The sequence below is a fragment of the Schistocerca cancellata genome, chromosome 4 (assembly GCF_023864275.1).
Source record: "Schistocerca cancellata isolate TAMUIC-IGC-003103 chromosome 4, iqSchCanc2.1, whole genome shotgun sequence".
NCBI lineage: Eukaryota > Metazoa > Arthropoda > Insecta > Orthoptera > Acrididae > Schistocerca > Schistocerca cancellata.
The window spans coordinates 587,557,488-587,575,952 of NC_064629.1; the positions used below are offsets into that span (position 1 = coordinate 587,557,488).

Here is an 18,465-nt window from a genome sequence, read left to right on the forward strand (position 1 = left end):
CCACTGTCACCAGATCTCAATACCTTTTGCAGGGAGACTGGTACAAGATTTCTTTGAACATCATACTCCAAAGCCTGTATTTATCCATTCCGAGACATCTGGAAGCTGTTTCAAGGGTCAACAGTTTTCCAACACCCTGCTAGACATAGTAATGTATTGTGGATGTGGTGTTTCCGTATTTCTGTCCACAACCTGTATCTCTCACAGCTTTAACAAACGATGCGTTAGATGCCAATGTTTGTTTTCAGTCCTGGCAATCGAATTATTTGTTCAAAGTAGTTATCATGTTGGGCAATATCTTCATTTTCACTACCCACTTCTGTATAAAGCATTTTCCTCCAGAAAGATCTTCCAGTAAAGATCTTCACGCTATTGTACTCTATTTCTTAGCGACAACTGCCCCATCGTCTCCTTTGGGCGTACCTGTTTTATTAAGACTCTAGCTGTGTACCCGGCGTTCAGTCTTCAATTAGTCAATCTCCTCGTTCTTCCCTTCTGTCTCCATCTCCTCTTCCCACTCTCTCTAGTCATCTCCTCCACCCCAATCGCTATGTACACCTCTGCCACTCCTCACTGTCTGTCCATCTCCTCCTGCCCCTTTCTCAGTCCATCTGCTCCTCCTCCTCTCTCTGTCCATCAGCTCCTCCCCCCCCCCCCCTCTCTCATTCCATCTCGTCCTGCTACCTCTGTCTACTTGTTACTTCCCCCTCAGTCCATCTCATTCTCCCCCTCGAAGTTCATCTCTTTCTTTTCTATGTCCATTTCCTACCCTATCTCCCTCGCCATGTCCTTCGCCCTCGCTCTCTCTGTCCACCTCCTCTACTCTCAACTCTCTGCCCATCTCCTCCTCCCCTTCTCTTTGTCCGTCTGCTCTTCCCCCCCTCCCACTCCATCCCCTCATCCCTTGAGCCTGTTCATCGCCTCCTACCCCCTCTCTGTCCACTTCCTCCAACCTCCACTCTCTTTCCATATCCTCCTCCCCCAATCGTTCTATAGTTGCGTTTTCACACAGCTCAATGTTTATGACGCCATTTCTCGTGAACTATGTGCTGTACAATCACATAATTTTGCACCTACATCCAGTGGTATATGTGGATACTGTCTGCGAAATATGTTGCGACTAGATTTAGTAGCAAAGCAGTAATAAATTTAAACGCCATGCATGCTGCGGCGCCAACTGAAGTGGCCGAGCGGTTCTAGGCGCTACAGTCTGGAACAGCGCGACCGCTACGGTCGCAGGTTCGCACCCTGCCTCGGGCATGGATGTGTGTAATGTCCTTAGGCTAGTTAAGTTTAAGTAGTTCTAAGTTCTAGGGGACTGATGACCATAGAAGTTAAGTCCCATAGTGCTCAGAGCCATTTGCACCATTTGAACCATGCTGCGGCACTTTTCCACTATTTTCATCATTTATGACAGCACATCTTCTGTACTATATGTGTACAATGATATAATTTTGCAGATACATTCAGAAGTATATGTGAATACCGTCCGCAAAATGTGTCGCCAATATAGTTAGTAGCAAAGAAGTACTAAATTAAAACGTCACGTCTGATGTGACAATTTTGCTGCGAAAATGTAGTGTGATAAACTTTTTTTTCTTTTCATCATCATGTGGAAGTTGTCAGTGAGAAAAAGTTTCGTAAATGTTTGAAATTGTGTGTAAAGTCTGTCGCAAGTCACTAAGTGTTCTCATTCTCAAATACTAATCAATAAAGTCTGAATATTCGTGTTTCGTGAGCTACACTTCTTATTCACGCCCACCCCCACCCTTAGGTGGTTCTTACCCCCACAGCGATTCAAAATCGGTTAAGTGGTTTAGGACGAGATGTGGAACTTACATACATAATTAAAAGAGGTGTTCAGTAATAATGCTACACATGTGTTTTCTAAAAGTGGGTTGGTTTCGTTCAGGATTCCAGTACACTAAATTATCCTCGACTCTTTTGACTGCAAAACTATTTTTCAACTTCTCTCTGTTCAATGTGACAGCCTTACGCCATCTTATTGGGAGGGCCTGTATGCCGGCATGGTACCATTGTGCTGATCGATGTTGAAGCCAACGTCTTGCTGAATTAGTAACCTTCCAATCATCCGCGTACTGCTTCCCATAGAGTGCATTCTTCATTGATCCAATCTGACGGAAGTCAGAATGTGTGGGATCCGGACTGTAGGGTGGGTAAAGAAGAACAGTCCACTGAAGTTTTCTGAGCTCCTCTCAGGTAAGGCCTTGCGTTGTCATAGAGAAGGAAAGTTCGTTTGCACTTTTGTGGAGTTGTTCCAAAATTGATGCCAGACACCTCGCCCAACGACTCGCCATGGTTTTGTTTACTGCCAGATCTCCGTACACATTGTGCAAACGCCTATGAATATTTGCAATGCTCCGGTTTTCCGCCAAAAGGAACTCAGTGACAGCTCTGTGCTTGGAAGGCACCTATGCTACAGACGCCATTTTGAAAGCTACGTATAGCGCCACCAACCTCATGAAACTTTAGGGTCTGAAGCAGCAATATTCCACGATGTCCTGCCACAATGTCCGCATTTTTTCAACCTAAACTGACCGAGAGAAAAATTTGTTTTATTACTTATTGAACGCTCCTCGTACATACATACATACGTACATCCATTTATACAACATGTATAGATGAATTGATTAAGACTGGCTGGCAAAGTGAATCCTTCAGTACGTTCTGAGCATCTCCATACACAGAAAGACGACAGATTGTATGGAGGGAACTCGTAAAATGCTGGTACAGATAACTTCTTCATAACTGTGTCAATATCTATTCCTAATACTCTGAGTCAATACTCCTCATGTTCCACATGCAGTTCACGATAACGCTAAAACATTCTTCTCTAAATTGAAATACTAACATCGAGATTCTCTCATTAAAATATTGTCACCGCTGTTACGAAAGACACGTGGTTAAAGAAGACAGTTGCATAATGACATAAACGACAAAGTGAGAATTTCTCGACCTGGCAGAGAAAATCTGCTCCCTTTTTTGCGCTTAAAATGTACTTATTGTTCAACGTAGTCCCCTGTTACATCAGAGCCCTTCGTACAACAGTTTTTCAGTCAGTAGAGTCCATCCTTGGACTTTGAGCTGTAAGATCAGTAAAATACCTGTTTACTACTATAATCTCTCCGCTCAACTGTCCGACTCCGTAGCGTAGCGGTAGCCTTACCGCCCATCACGTAGGGGGCCCGGGCTCGATTCCCGGCAGGGGACTGGGTGTTGTGTGTCGTTCATCATCATTGACTCGCAAGTCGCCGATGTGGCGTCACCTAGAAAGGACTTGTAATACGGCGGCCGAACTCCTCAGATTGGGGCCTCCAGGCCAACAATGCCATACGATCATTTCATTTCATTTCATCTCAACTGAAAATCCTTTCAACCACAAATTACTTCAAATGTGAGATTAAGTGCAAGTCAGAGTTCTCCAGCTTTGGTGATTAGTGTGAATATTCTAACAACGAGTACTTCAAATCCCTTCCATTGTCAAAGCACCCTTGAACGCAAGCGCATTTTTCTCACGAATAAATATTTCTTCCGAAAGTAAATTTCAAGCGTTTTTATACAATTCGTCTCTTATTGCTTCAGCTTTTGCAGAGTGGTTAATGAGAAGAATCATTTTGTATCCTAGAGATCCTTTCTTTTTTTCTTTCCTGGGGGTGAAATCAACTTCGCCCTTTTGGTTTTCAGTCATCAGCTTCCACTCTCTGCCTTGACTTTGTGTCGTTTCTCATGTGAATTGGCGAGCCTACAAGTATCAATTTCAGTAACAAATTGACGCCCAATATCACGATGATTCTTTTTAAATACTCTAAATAGTGCTGAGATATTTGTTTCAATATTTGATTTTGGCTTGTGTGCATTTAATGCGGCATCAATTTTGCACAACGTTTTTTCATGTATTTCTGTATGTACAGAGCACTGTACTCTTTCTTCTGAGTTGTTTCTATGGTGTCACCGCCAGACACCACACTTGCTAGGTGGTAGCCTTTAAATCGGCCGCGGTCCGTTAGTATACGTCGGACCCGCGTGTCGCCACTGTCAGTGATTGCAGACCGAGCGCCGCCACACGCAGGTCTAGAGACACTTCCTAGCACTCGACCCAGTTGTACGGCCGACTTTGCTAGAGATGATTCACTGACAAATTACGCTCTCATTTGCCGAGACGATAGTTAGCATAGCCTTCAGCTACGTCATTTGCTACGACCTAGCAAGGCGTCATTATCATTTGCTATTTATCTTGTGATGCATGTACCGTCAGACCGATGTTCACCAATTATGGATTAAAGTTAAGTATTCCATCAGCTACGTACTTTATTTGCTACTATAAATTCCCTTAACTGTTCCAGACCTCACGCCAGCCTGCGTGAGCTTAAACGCGTGCCTTTTGGCTACCAATCATAGTGGCTTGGCTGTCTTGCCAAGTCACAAGAGTTTCAGTATTTTATCTACCTTAAATGCACCATATTATGCATTTAACACATGTTGTCACAGATTTCTAACGACGTTGATGTTGACAATTTTCTAGACAAGTATGGCAACGTTTTAAATCTGCTACCCATTCCAAAGGTGTTAAAATATGAAGGAGCAGATTCCTCTTCAAGCTTTCCCAACTTTGAATGAATTGCCATTGACGAAAAACAGTACAAAACAAAGACTTTTGTGACATCTCAGTTTTACAGTTTAGCCACTGAACGAAAAAACTGACTAAAAGCAAAGTTATTTCACAAATGAAATAAAAAGCTTGATTCACTTTATCGCTCAACATGTTTCGCACGCAGAAATCGAATAGCTGAGCGCATTTCTTCGCGAGACTAGCTTTCCAAACGGTTCACCATTTGTGTTTACCTACAACTTCTTCCCATAGATCCTAAATGAAACGATCCTCAAGGATTTGGAATAAGTAAAAAAATCTGTAACAAAATTTCAAAATTTATCGCAAACATGTAAATATTATACACTGAGTTGCATACGATAAAATTTCTAGGCTTTTGTCGCTATGCATCATCAAACAGAAAACAGTTTACAACACTTACATAGAACAACTGCATTACTGCACTGAATGCCTGAGAAATTTATGTAACACTCATCTATTTGATGCTATTAACAATATATAAACTATACTTGATTTGCTATTTATCGCAGTGTTTGTAATGCTTGCAAATAAAACAAACTTAGCATATGGTAGTGTTACCGACAAAATGTCAATATACACAGGAAAATGTAAGAACCCAAAGATGGAATCTTATGAGGTACCATATGTAGTAAGGACGGCACAATTCGTAATAAAGCTGTCCTTTGCATCAGATGACGAAATGTTCTCTTATATAAACTCGGTAGATAATATCAAGCCTCTAGGAACTTCTGCGCCCCATGGGTGCTGGGTGCATTAATACTCATCACAAGCGAAATAAGGATTGATTGTGTCTCAGTAATGAGAAATCAAATATTTCTGATAATAATAATACGTGACCTACCATCTAACTATGGTAACTCTTGAAGGCTTTTCACAGGGGATGAAGCTTTGTACAGGGTGGTTAAAAACAGTCTGAAAAACTTGTAAGGGCGTTGCAGGGTAGGTTGCGGTGAGAAATAATTGTTGAGAAAAAAATTCAATACATCGCTCAGTTTTGAAATTAACTAGCATTGAAGGTAGCCAATAAGGTCAACGTGCGTGCAAATTCAGGTGGCGTAACAAAAAATGGTTCAAATGGCTCTGAGCACTATAGGACTTAACTTTTGAGGTCATCAGTCCCCTAGAACTTAGAACTACTTAAACCTAACTAACCTAAGGACAGCACACACAACCAAGCCCGAGGCAGGATTAGAACCTGCGACCGTAGCGTTCACGCAGTTCCAGACTGTAGCGCCTAGAACCGCTCGGCCACCCCGGCCGGAGGTGGCCTAACAGATACAATTAGTGTCAGTTGTTTTCATAACGTATATGTTAGCGTAGATGTTAGTCTTTGGCTCGGGTTCGATCCATACTACCGTCCCATGTCCAATTTTTGTATCGTTCTCTTGTTCGGTTTTAGGAAACTAAATGAGAAACACATTTGGCGTTACAGACCCCGGCGGGCCGATTGAATTTGAGTACGCAACGGCCTGATTGGCCATCTTCAGTACTAATTAACTCGTAAACGGCGCAACGTATCTAATTGTTTTCTTAAAAATTATTTCCCAGGAGTACCTACCCTGCAATATCCTTAAAAGGTTTGCAGACTGTTTCTGACCATCCTGTATACGTAGGACAAATCATTAGAAAATTTTTACGAACGTTGGAAGACCTGCAGATTACCAGCACGTAATGCAACGACGTACGATTGACCTTTCATATAGGGAAATGTAACGTACAGCTTCCAATGAGTGTGTCTTACCAGCACCAGTTCACGTAGAAAGGCTAACACACCTTGAAGAGAGTTGGCACATCGGACCCCGAGAGTGTTGTGAGTCTGTAGCGGCCGTCGGCCAGGAGACCGGCCAGGTCGGTGAAGGGCAGCTGGGTGCGATCCACGGCGACGAACGAAATGTTGGCAGCACAATACGCCGTGTACACGACGACAGCAGTGAGGTAGGCGAACAGGTACACCATCCGGCAGGCTGGGTGCAGCCCGTTCAGCGAATGACCTGTCAGCGTACCAGCTATAATAACTCAGCATCAAAAACAAGCTCAAGAACAAGGTGTATGTGTTTATGTGTAGTACGTAGCGTTCATCTTTATCTTTAATCGTTCCCATTGTTTAGACTCTTTTACTAGAATACAAGAGCTGAACTATGACGTGTTCTGTATGCTACGTCCTTCGTCGGTCACGATCGTATTTTGCAAAGTACCACTACGTAAAAATGCACAGTCTAGTCACGTTAATCAGACCCCTAATCCCCCACCCCCACCCCAATGTTCGACGTCAACGTGCAATAACCACTCACAGACGCCAGGTGGCAGCACTTGCAGTGGGCGGTATATAAAGTATGTCGGGAAAGAGGGGGGGGGGGGATGTAGAAAAAGATGCACTCGTTGTCGTAATGAGGAAACAGAGCGATTTATCTGACGTACAAAAGGCCATGTTCACTGGCTTTTGGACCAAGAGTGGAAGCATTTCCGAAACGACTTTGTCTATAAACAGTTCGTGTGCCGTGGTTAAAGTACCAGTCGATCAAAAACTCAATATAAATTTGAAAATAAATCACGGAATAATGTAGATAGAGAGGTACAAATTGACTCACATGCTTGGAATGACATGGGGTTTTATTAGAACCAAAAAAATACAGAAGTTCAAAAACTGTCCGACAGATGGCGCTTCATCTGATCAGAATAGCAATAATTAGCATAACAAAGTAAGATAAAGCAAAGATGATGTTCTTTAAAGGAAATGCTCAATATGTCCACCACCATTCCTCAACAACAGCGGTAGTCGAGAAATAATGTTGTGAACAGCACTGTAAAGCATGTCCGGAGTTATGGTGAGGCATTGGCGTCGGATGTTGTCTTTCAGCATCCCTAGAGATGTCAGTCGATCACGATACACTTGCGACTTCAGGTAACCCCAAAGCCAATAATCGCACGGACTGAGGTCTGGGGCCTGGGAGGCCAAGCATGACGAAAGTTGCGGCTGAGCACACGATCATCACCAAACGACGCGCGCAAGAGGTCTTTCACGCGTCTAGCAATATGGGGTGGAGTGCTATCCTGCATAAACATCGTACGTTCAGACAGGTGTTTATAAGCCAGGATGGGGATGATACGATTCTGTAACATATCGGCGTACCTCTCATCCGTCACGGTAGCAGTTATAAAACCAGAATCACGCATTTCCTCGAAGAAGGCCCGATAACGGTAGATGTGGTAAATTCAACCCATATCGTGACTTTCTCGTCGTGCAGTGGAGTTTCCACGACAGGTCTAGGATTTACGGTAGCCCAAATTCTGCAGTTGTGGGCGTTGACAGACCCTCGGAACGTGAAATGAGCTTCGTCGGTCCACAACACGTTACTCAACCAATCGTCATCTTCCGCCATCTTTTGAAACGCACACACCGCAACTGCCCTCCGCTTCACTAAATCGCCAGGTAACAGTTCATGATGCTGATGGATTTTGTACGGATACCATCGGAGGGTACGCCTAAGTACCAACCAAACAGTAGAGTATGGAATGCCGGTGCGCCGTGCGACTGCACGAGTGCTGACTTCCCCGTGCATAGACGATCCCACTACAGTCTCCATTTCTTCCCAAACTGTCTCAGCAGCATTACGCCTTGTGCTCGGTCGGCCACTACGGGGTCTATCGTCTAAACAACCCGTGGCTTCGAACTTCGAAATCATTCTCACCACAGCTGCATTTGACAACGGACCTTTAGCCGTTCGAATCCCCTTCCTGTGGCGATAGGATCGTAAAGCTGAACTAGCACATTCCCCATTCTGATAATACAGCTTCACTAAAAGCGCCTTTCCAGGTATCGTCAACATGCTGCGACTGCTGGCGCATCTGATTCTCTCACTCTTTTTTTTTCCTTTATTGTAATTTTCACACCTATATAGATACATAGGTAGGCTGGCAGCAGCATCGTACGCTGTTCTTCAGCCTTCGATTTTCCAATGTTAAAAAACAGTAAGAAGATACATAACAGTTAGAGTGACGGGTAAAAAACAGTAGACATACAAAAATAAAAAACACGGAGCCGTTCACACTCGATGAAAATTACACTGAAATACGTTGGCACGGCGCACAAACACTTATGATTCGACGGCACAGGTTAACGTAGGAGTGTGACGGTGAACATCAACACAAACACGACGGCACACACACGAGGAACTGATGGCGATGATCTCCAGCGCGCGAATGTCCACGTAACGTGTGCGAGTCCGGGGACCTGCCAAGAGGGGAAGAGGGGTGAGGGGGAGGGACAGGGGAGAGCAGAGATGTCAATGCAGAGGAGATGAGAGGAGGAGTAGAGGGATGGGGGTAGGGGAAGCCCGGGGGAGGAGTCGGGAGAAGGGGAGGAGGGAGGGAAGGGGGAGAGAAGGGAGAGAGGGTGCCCAAAGGAAACAAACACAGGAAGAGGGAGGGAGGATCAAAGTTGGTAGGAGGGGTATATGGAGGGGAGGAGGGCATCATCGGGGGGGGGGGGGGGGAGTTGGCGGAAGCCACCTTGGGAGAGGGCGTGGAGAGTGGAGAGATGGAGAGCAGGTGGGACATGGAAGTACAGGCGCAGTAGCGGACGGGGGCGGGAGAGGATGAGAAAGACCAGCGGGTGAGGAGGATCGAGTTTGGAGGAGGTGTAGAGGATCTGTATCTGTTTGAGGAAAAGGAGGAGGTGGGGAAGGGAATTAGGTCGTACAGGGTCCGCGTGGGGGAGGGGAGACGGATGCGATAGGTGAGGCAAAGAGCATGACATTCCAGGATCTGAAGGGATTTGTAAAAGGTAGGGGGAGTGGAGATCCAGGCAGTGTGGACGTAGCAAAGGATAGGGCGAATGAGGGATTTATAGGTATGGAGGATGGTAGAGGGGTCCAGACCCCAAGTTCGGCCAGAGAGGAGTTTGAGGAGACAGAGGCAGGAGCATACCTTGGCTTGGATCGTCCGGAGGTGGGGGGTCCAGGAGAGGCGACGGTCAAGGGTGACACCAAGGTACTTAAGGGTGGGGGTGAGGGTGGTAGGACAGCCATAGATGGTGATGTAAAAGTTGAGGAGGCGGAAGGAAGGAGTGGTTTTGCCTACTATGATCGCCTGGAATTTGGCAGGATTGACCCTAAGCAACCATTGGTTGCACCAAGCGGTGAACCGGTCAAGATGGGATTGGAGAAGGTGTTGGGAGCGCTGCAGGGTGGGGGCAAGGGCAAGGAAGGCAGTGTCATCGGCGTATTGGAGAAGGTGAATGGGGGTGAAGGCGGCTGCATGTCTGCCGTATACAAGAGGTACAGAAGAGGGGAGAGGACAGAACCCTGGGGCACACTGGCAGAGGGGAGAAAGGTGTAGGAATCCGTGTTGTGGATGGTGACATAGGAAGGACGGTGGGAAAGATAGGAGCCGATCAGACAGACGTAGTTAATAGGAAGGGCGAAGGTTTGGAGCTTGAAGAGGAGACTGGAATGCCACACGCAGTCATAGGCTCATTCAAGGTCAAGGAAGAGGAAGATAGCAGAACGACGGGAATTAAGCTGTTCGGAGAGGAAATGAGTGAGGTGAAGGAGAGGGTCATCGGAAGAGAAGGATGGCTGAAAGCCACACTGGGTAATAGGAAGGAGGCGGTGCCGGCGGAGATACTGGTGGATGTGTCGGGTGAAGATGGATTCCAGGACCTTGCTGAAGACCGAGGTAAGGCTGATGGGACGGTAGCAGGAGACAGCGGATGGCGGTTTACCAGGTTTATGGAACATCAGGATGTGGGAGGTTTTCCACAGGTCGGGGTAGTAGCTGATTCTCTCTCACATTACAGCTCCTTTTATACACGATTGCCATGTGCAGTCACTGACGTTTTGCTGTCCAGCGCCATCTGTCGGATATTTTGTGAACTTTGTTTTTTTTTGTTCTAATAAAACCCCATGTCATTCAAGCATGTGTGTCAAACTTTATCTCTCTATCTACATTATTCCGTGGTTTATTAAGTTTTCAAATTTATACTGACTTTTTGAGCACCCAGTATACCATGAGTGGCAAAATGGCACCTTCCAAAACCAGCACCGAGGCGACTGTTGTGCGCCACGTTCCATACTTAACAGGGGTGACTGACAGCTGTAGAGATGTGCACGGGTGAACAGACGTGCAAATGAGGAGCAGCTGACCGCCCAGATGAAGCAAGGAGCTACAAGCAGTGTCTCCTCAACGATCTTTCAGCGAAAGTTGCTGTGTATAAGCCTCGGCAGCAGACAGTGGTTCATCACCCATGCTGGCTGCTGTTCATCGGTGACGAAGGCTGAAATTTGCACTCCAGTGCTGCAACTGGATGTCCACCGAGAAGCATCAGCTGGCCTTCTCAGATGAATCACGTTTTATGCTCCATCGGACAGATGGCAGTTGGGTGTACTGTGTGAAACGTCTGAAAGCAAACACCCTGCAACCAGGAGGAACCGTTATGGTCCGGGAATGGTTTTCGTGGTATTCCCTCGGTGATCACATCTTTCAGGAAGGCACAATGGATCAACACAAGTATGCATCTATCCTTGGAGACCCTGTCCACCTCTATATGCAGTTTATTTTTTCTCGGCAAAATGGCATCCACCAGCAAAATGCTACATATCACATAGTTCGCATTGTATTTGCTTGGTTTGAAAAGCACCACAATGAATTTACCGTACTCTCCTGACCACCAAACTCTTCGAATTTGAACCCAACCGAAAATCTGTGATACCATCCGATTTGGCTGTTTGCGTGATGGACCCTAAACCGAAAATGGTAGGGCAACTGGCGACAGCACTGGAGACGGCATGGCTGCGCATCTCTGTCGGTACCTTCCAGATCCTCATTGACTCTCTTCCTGCACGTCTCGCATTGGTCTGCGCTGCAGAAGGTGGCTATTCAGGCTTTTGACAGGTGGCCACATTAATGTGACTGACCGTGTATATTTCCGGATTAGTTACTTTTCTTCTACTTTATGCGCAGTGTAAACACAAAACACAGAATGCCAAGTGAATTGTTACACAATAGCTCAAACTAATAATAGAAATACAGGATGATTATAATTAAACTTTCAAAACACTGTAGAAATAACACCACTGGTCAGAATGACGTCAAATTGCAACGGAATATTATCGGAGAAGAGGGAAAACGTATGGCAGAAGAAAAAAATAGTGTGAAAATTGATCAATAGATGGCGCTATATGTGTCAGAATACGTAAATGAAAACATCTGTCATGCGCACGGCACGAGTTGGTATAAACACGCGGTGTACACAGCTTTTCCTCCTTTAGCGTCTGCGACGTTCCCCATGGCTGTCTCAATACAGGATAGCGCTCTGCTTATAAAGCTGTATTACAAGAATGATGACTGTGCACACGTCCCTCTGCAGAAGTTCCGGACACTGAAGGGTTTGAAAAAAGGCGTTGGTCTGATGACTACCGTAGGTCTGGAGAAAATGATTCGGAAATTCGAAAGGCGGGTTCTTCTGTTGTGCAACCTGGTAGAGGGAAGGAACGAATTGATTCGACGTCAGTGGAAGCAGTGGCCACGGCAATGCAGGAGGAGACGAGTGGAAGTGTGCAAACCTGTAGTGCACAGAGCATATCAGGAACATTGGACATACCCGTGAGCACGATGCGTAAAATCCTACGAAACGTCCTTCTTTGCTATCCATTCAAAGTTACCCATGTGCACGAGTTGCTTCCTGTTGACATGCCAACAAGAGAGACCTTTGCTTTAGAATTTCTTGCTAGCATGGAAGTGGACAATGACTGTCCGTGGAACATTTTGTGGACAGACGAAGCCCACTTCTATCTGATAGGATATGTCAATATACAGAATTGTCGCATATGGGCAACGGAAAATCCACACGCAAATCAACCAGTACCACTTCATCCTGAAAACGTCACTGTGTGGTGCCGGGCTACGGCATCATTTATAACAGGGCTATACGAGGGCTATCCACAAAATACATTACGTTTTGGAATTAAAAATAAATAAAGTATTGGAAATTTTTTTATTATATACAGATGAAAGCCACACTTAAATACTACTTTTCTACATAGTTGTCATTTAAATTAAGGCACTTATCGTAGCGATGGACGAGCTTGGAAATTCCTTCGTCGTAAAATTCGGCCGCCTGCGCCTTCAACCATGTGGTTACCTCTTCTTGAAGCTGTGCGTCGTCATCAAAACGCTGCATAGGCAACCACTTCTTCATTGCTGGAAATAAGTGGAAGTCGCTCGGTGCCAGGTCGGGACTGTACGGCGGATGAGGAAACAACTCCCACTTAAAAGATTCGAGAAATTCACGATTGGCATTTGCCGTTTGGGCCCGGGCGTTGTCGTGAATCAGCAAGATCTTTGAGCCCAACTTTCCCCTGCGCTTGTTTTGTATTGCTCTTTGAGGTTGTGCAGAGTTTGGCAATACCTTTGAGAGTTTATTGTAGTGCCTCTTTCCAGGAAATCCACAAAAATCACACCTTTTCTGTCCCAAAAGACAGTCGCCATCACCTTCCTTGCCGACATTGTCTGCATGCATTTCTTGGGTTTTTGGGGGGAACTTGTGTGCCCCCACTGCATTGACTGCAATTTTGTCTCGCAGTTCACATGATTAACCCATATTTCGTCACCAGTAACGATGCGATCGAGTAATGAGTCGCCATCTTTCTCGTAAGTGTCCAAAAACGTTAACGGTGCAGCCATTCGCTGATTTTTGTGAATCTCTGTCAAGATTTTTGGTATCCATCTTGCACAAAACTTGTGGTAACCAAGCTTTTCGGTAATGATTTCGTGCAACAAACTTCGTGAAATTTGTGGAAAACTCATAAAGAGTTCCGTTATCGTGAAATTACGGTTTTCACGGACCACGGCATCGACTTTTCGACAAGTTCGGCAGTCACTATGCTGGGTCTTCCACTTCGCTCTTCATCGTGAACGTTAGTTCGACCATTTTTAAATTTTATGAGCCATTGACGCACTCCACCTTCAATGATTATGTTGTCCCCATACACTTCACAAAGCTGCCGATAGATTTCCATCGGTGTACAGTTTTTTGCAGTCAGAAACCTTGTTACAGCACGCACTTCACACTTCACGGCATTTTCAATTAACGCTGACATTTCAAACTGTCACAGTAACTCAACGGAGTACAGCACGAACCTCCCACTAGCACGGCAGGATGCCGACTGAGCGGCGGAATGCCTTGACACCAAGATAGCCGCGCTAGGCCCGCCCCTAACGGACACAAACAAAAACGTAATGTACTTTGTGGATATCCCTCGTATTTTTTCGAAGAGATAGGTGCTTCCGATCCTTTTCCCTGTACCGTCACTGGTAAGCGTTATGAGTGTCTTTTGTGCATCCACGTCTTTCCAGCTCCCCAACAGCGTGAATGTGTGGATGGGATCATTTTTATGCAAGATGGCGCACCTCCGCAAATTGCAGATCCAGTTAAGCAGCTGCTGAAGCGCCATTTCGGAAATGCTATAATTATCAGCCGCCATTTCCCTACAGCCTGGCCGTCCTGATCACTTGATTTTAATCCGTGTGACTTCTGGCTGTGAAGCTGTCTGAAAGATTTTGTGTTCAATGTTCCGATTGCAAATTTAGCTGCACTGAAGGCACGCATTGCGCAACACATTCTGAAAGTGACCCCAGAAACACTTCGATCAGTTGTGGAACATACTGTTTCTCGATTTCAACTTGTTGCAGAAAACGGTTGACAGCATATTGAACATGTTTTGCGCCAGTCACACGGAAATTAATTATCCGATTTGATTTTCATTACTGCTTTTTATGCGGTTTTTTGCCTCAGAACAATTAAAAATCGATTTTTCCCATCCGGTGTGATATGACCTTGTCGTGGTGGATGGGCTTACGTAATTAACAGTGTCACACCTGTACGCCCATGCACACTGAGTAGCACAGTTTGTGTATCGTCAAACGTAAACCTTAGGCATTGTTGTATGATTCATTCCTCATTTGTAGTCGACCACTATTAAATTATGATGCTTATAGCGCCATCTATTGCTACATTTTGTAACTATTTATTTTTCTTCTGCCATACGTTAACCCCCTTCTTCTATCACATTCCGTTGCAATTTGACGTCATTCTCACCAGTGTTGTTATTTCTACAGCGGTTTGAAAGTTTAACTTAAATTATAATCACCCTGTTCATCGCCTATAAAAAATTACTCATTGCTCAGCGGAAAGAAAGGAAACTAGGCACAGGGATTTCACGGTACTAGAAGATCCGTCATGTACTAAAAGGGTAGGCATAAAGGCTTAATTATTATTTCAAGAAAGGAATAATTATTTCGTTCTTTATGTCGGCACATGTGTACAGTACTGGTACACAATAAAATCCCCTGGCCACAGTTCGTAGCACACCGCTAGAGGAACCAAAATGAAATGATGCAGGGTACCTCCACTTTATCAATGAACTGATAAGTTCTATTTTGGTTCCTCTGGCGGCGTATGGCCTCTAGATATGCACCTGCAACCAAACAAAAAAAAAATTACGAAATTTTATTCTTTGGGGATGAGAAATTAGAACTTTGTGACTACCTTTTGTACAATGCTAGATCCATATTTTCATTTTCTTTTCATTTAAAAAAATTACAACCTCGTTTATAATTAAAAAGGTATGAACGAGAAATATTGTTTAACAAATATTATACTGGAAACAGCATGATTTGTTGAAGGAAAGAAGAGGAACAAACAAAACAGATTTTCAGAAGGCCCACCATTAATGAAGAAGAGACAGGAAAGAAAAGCAAATGCTAACAATTGTCAGGTAAAAGTGACTGAAATGACCGAAATTGCTCAGAAACGTTTAAAAAAGCTGTCAGAAAGTACCATAAAGAGATTGAGGCAATAGATAACAGTCGAAATGTACAATGAGCACAATATTTCGGCAAGGGCCACATTGCCATCACCAGGTGGCCCTCACGAACTGATTGTCTAGAAGCTGGCAAAGGGTTTATATATCCTTCCTCCTCCCTACCACCTGACGTTCTGTACATTGTCCGTACCCACACACGCGCGTGCATCCAGGCTCTCTTTCTCCCCACTCCTCCTGCCACCAAGTAGCCAAGTAGCTCCGCTCGTGGTGGGGGGGGGGGGGGGGGGGGAGGCAAACACCGCCAGCTTGCATCTGTGGACGCGAACCTCGGATGGAGCGACTTGTTGGTAGGTGGAGGGGTGGGGGGTGGGGGAGGAGATGCTTGTCACACGCCCACACACCTGGGTGCGGATAGCGTACAGAACGCCAGGCTGGAGGATGGGTGGGGGGGGGGGGGGGGGGGGAGGAAGAGGTGTAAGCTCTGAACCAGTTCCTAGAAAATCAGTTCGTCAGTGCACGTGATGATGGCAAGGTGATCGCTTGCCAAAATATTGGGCCCATTGGATTCTGACATCTGGACATTCGCCAGTGAACTATTTCGTCGTTATACTAAAGTTTTTTGAAGATGTCTTCAAAAATCTTTACAGGCCGAATATGGAGCGGTGGTTGGGGTGGGAGGGTTGGAGGGTGGGGCAATTCAGGAAGCGATTCCTGACAGGAAAAGGAACAATGAAGTTCATATACATACATCCGATAATGAACGGTCAGTATTCAACGAAGCAATTAGCACCAGAATATTACATTATACGTTACTAATTCTTTTTAATTAATGCATATTTGCTATACTAGATGGCACTGCAGTACAACTTTGTTCTCTGTCTTGCAGGTTGTGTTATTTCAGCTTCTTCGAAGCACAATGTCCATTAATCGTACCAGAAGTAAGAGATGGTTTTCATATACAGTCAAACATATGGAAATGATATAGGCGCACAGATTTACCGAGCCACGTACCCTCGTACACGACACCACCCGACTAAAAAAACCATGATATCCAGCTTTCAACGTTTATGTGTGCGTGGGTGCTTTCCGAGAGATGAACAATCCGGGTGGCGGCCGGATGCTCCTACAGCAGTAACAGGTTATACATGATACTGAGGCCAGCACTAGTACCAGTACAAGAGCCAGGCACATGGTGTTCCATCAAATAGTGAACCGAAGAAAAGTGTTGCATGAAAATCGAAACTACCTCTACCATTTGCAATATGGGCACGGATTAAAGGCATCAGATTTTCCTCCATTAAAAAGGTAATGTCGCTGGTTGCTGTAACAAACAGAAAGAAATTATCTCGACATTTCTGTCGTGAGTACTTTTCACCTTTGGTAGAGATGGTGTCATGAACCTACGTAATTGTCATCTGTGGGCTACAGAAAATCCTTGGGGAATTGTTGAATCATCGCACCAGCATCGGATTACCATCAACGTTTGGATAAGAATTCCTCATCTGTCTGGACTATTTATTCAGCCATAAAGCCCTAAAGGACTCAAGTATGTGGAATTCCTGCAGAACACACTGTCTCTTTTGCTGGATATGTGCCTTTAGCAATACGACAGGTAACAAAGCTCATTCATGATGGAGCATCAGCTTATTTCCGTATCATTGTTCGTCAACATCTCAACATTTTCCCCAAGAAATAGATAGGACGACGATTCATCTGCTCTGACCAAACTTGTTCACTAGACTTAAAGCTTCTCGATTTATATTTGTAGGGTCATCTAAAAATGTCGTGTACTCTGCCCAGTTGCTGAAGCACAGAACCTTGAACAGCGTTAATGTTCAGTCTGTGATGCTTTTCGGCTAGTATCTGAAACATTCGAAAGAATGAAACAGTCCATGATACGAAATGTGGATGCTTCTTTGAACATATTCTGTCACGTGGAGTAAATTGATACTAAGTAATGTGTAATGTAATGTATCATGACTAATGTTCTTACTATAGACTAACCTACTTCCTTAATATTCACCCCATACAGTGTAATCAAGGAACCAAAGACTCATATAACAGACTGCGAGAACAAATAAATGCTTTCTGGAAGTACTACCAGATTCCTCACAACGATAGGTTGGTGCTAGAAATGATTAAAGCAGGAGGTTGGTTGGTTGGTTTGTGGGATTGAAGGGACCAGACTGCTACGGTCATCGCTCCCAAAGCAGGAGGTAGATAAAAAAAATCGTCATTACAGTTACACCTGTTTACCGACTGTATGCGCAAGAGAGCGAAACCAAAAAGTTGGAATAATGCTGCAATTGTTGTAATTGGCGAGGAACGGAGCAAAGAAGATGTGGAATCTACGAGCGCATTAGTGTTTCGTCAGTGGTCTATAAGATATATGCAAATCTACAAGAAAACCTTCCCTTTACCCAAGGAAAAGGAAAATCTGGGTTTACAAATAAGTAAAGCACACTCCATAATCTAAAAATTGTCACAATAGTTATAGAAAGAAGTAAAGAAAATCAGTTACCCCCATATACGATGTTTGCAGACTACGAAAAAGCATGTTATTCTGTGACAATTAACTCCTCGCTGGTAGGAACTGAGAACCAAGGACTTTACCTACACTAGCTAGTTCAATAATATACACAACAAGGCTGCGGCTCCCGTTCGATAACATCAAGAGAGAGAAAAAATTAAGAAGTTAGAATAGAATTCAAGGTGACGCCATTAGTAGTACAGTTATGCTAGTTGTGACACAGGCTCTATTGTTGCCAGATTTCCTACTCCCCCCCATGATGTTTTGCACTATTGTTAGTTGTCGCCCTCCCCTGCCCCCAACCCCCTGACATAGGCCAATTGCCCTACAGATAAAATGGTAGGAAATTCAAAACTTGCTGTGAAATTCAAAAAATGGCAGGAAATTCAAAAATAGACCAACATGAAATAATGAAATCCATACTTGGCAGTCGTTCTTCAGTTCCCCTTAGTGAAAACTGG

At 44.7% G+C, this 18,465-nt stretch overlaps 1 protein-coding gene across 1 annotated transcript in view; it reads right to left on the reverse strand.

Moving 5' to 3' along the window:
* The window catches only part of LOC126184339 (glutamate receptor-like), a 149,550-nt gene that overhangs the window by 49,398 nt on the left and 81,687 nt on the right, over positions 1 to 18,465 (reverse strand). The window contains exon 5 of the mRNA XM_049926716.1: positions 6,425 to 6,642. Coding sequence (XP_049782673.1) covers positions 6,425 to 6,642 — 218 coding nt within the window. The remainder of the gene's footprint in view (positions 1 to 6,424; positions 6,643 to 18,465) is intronic.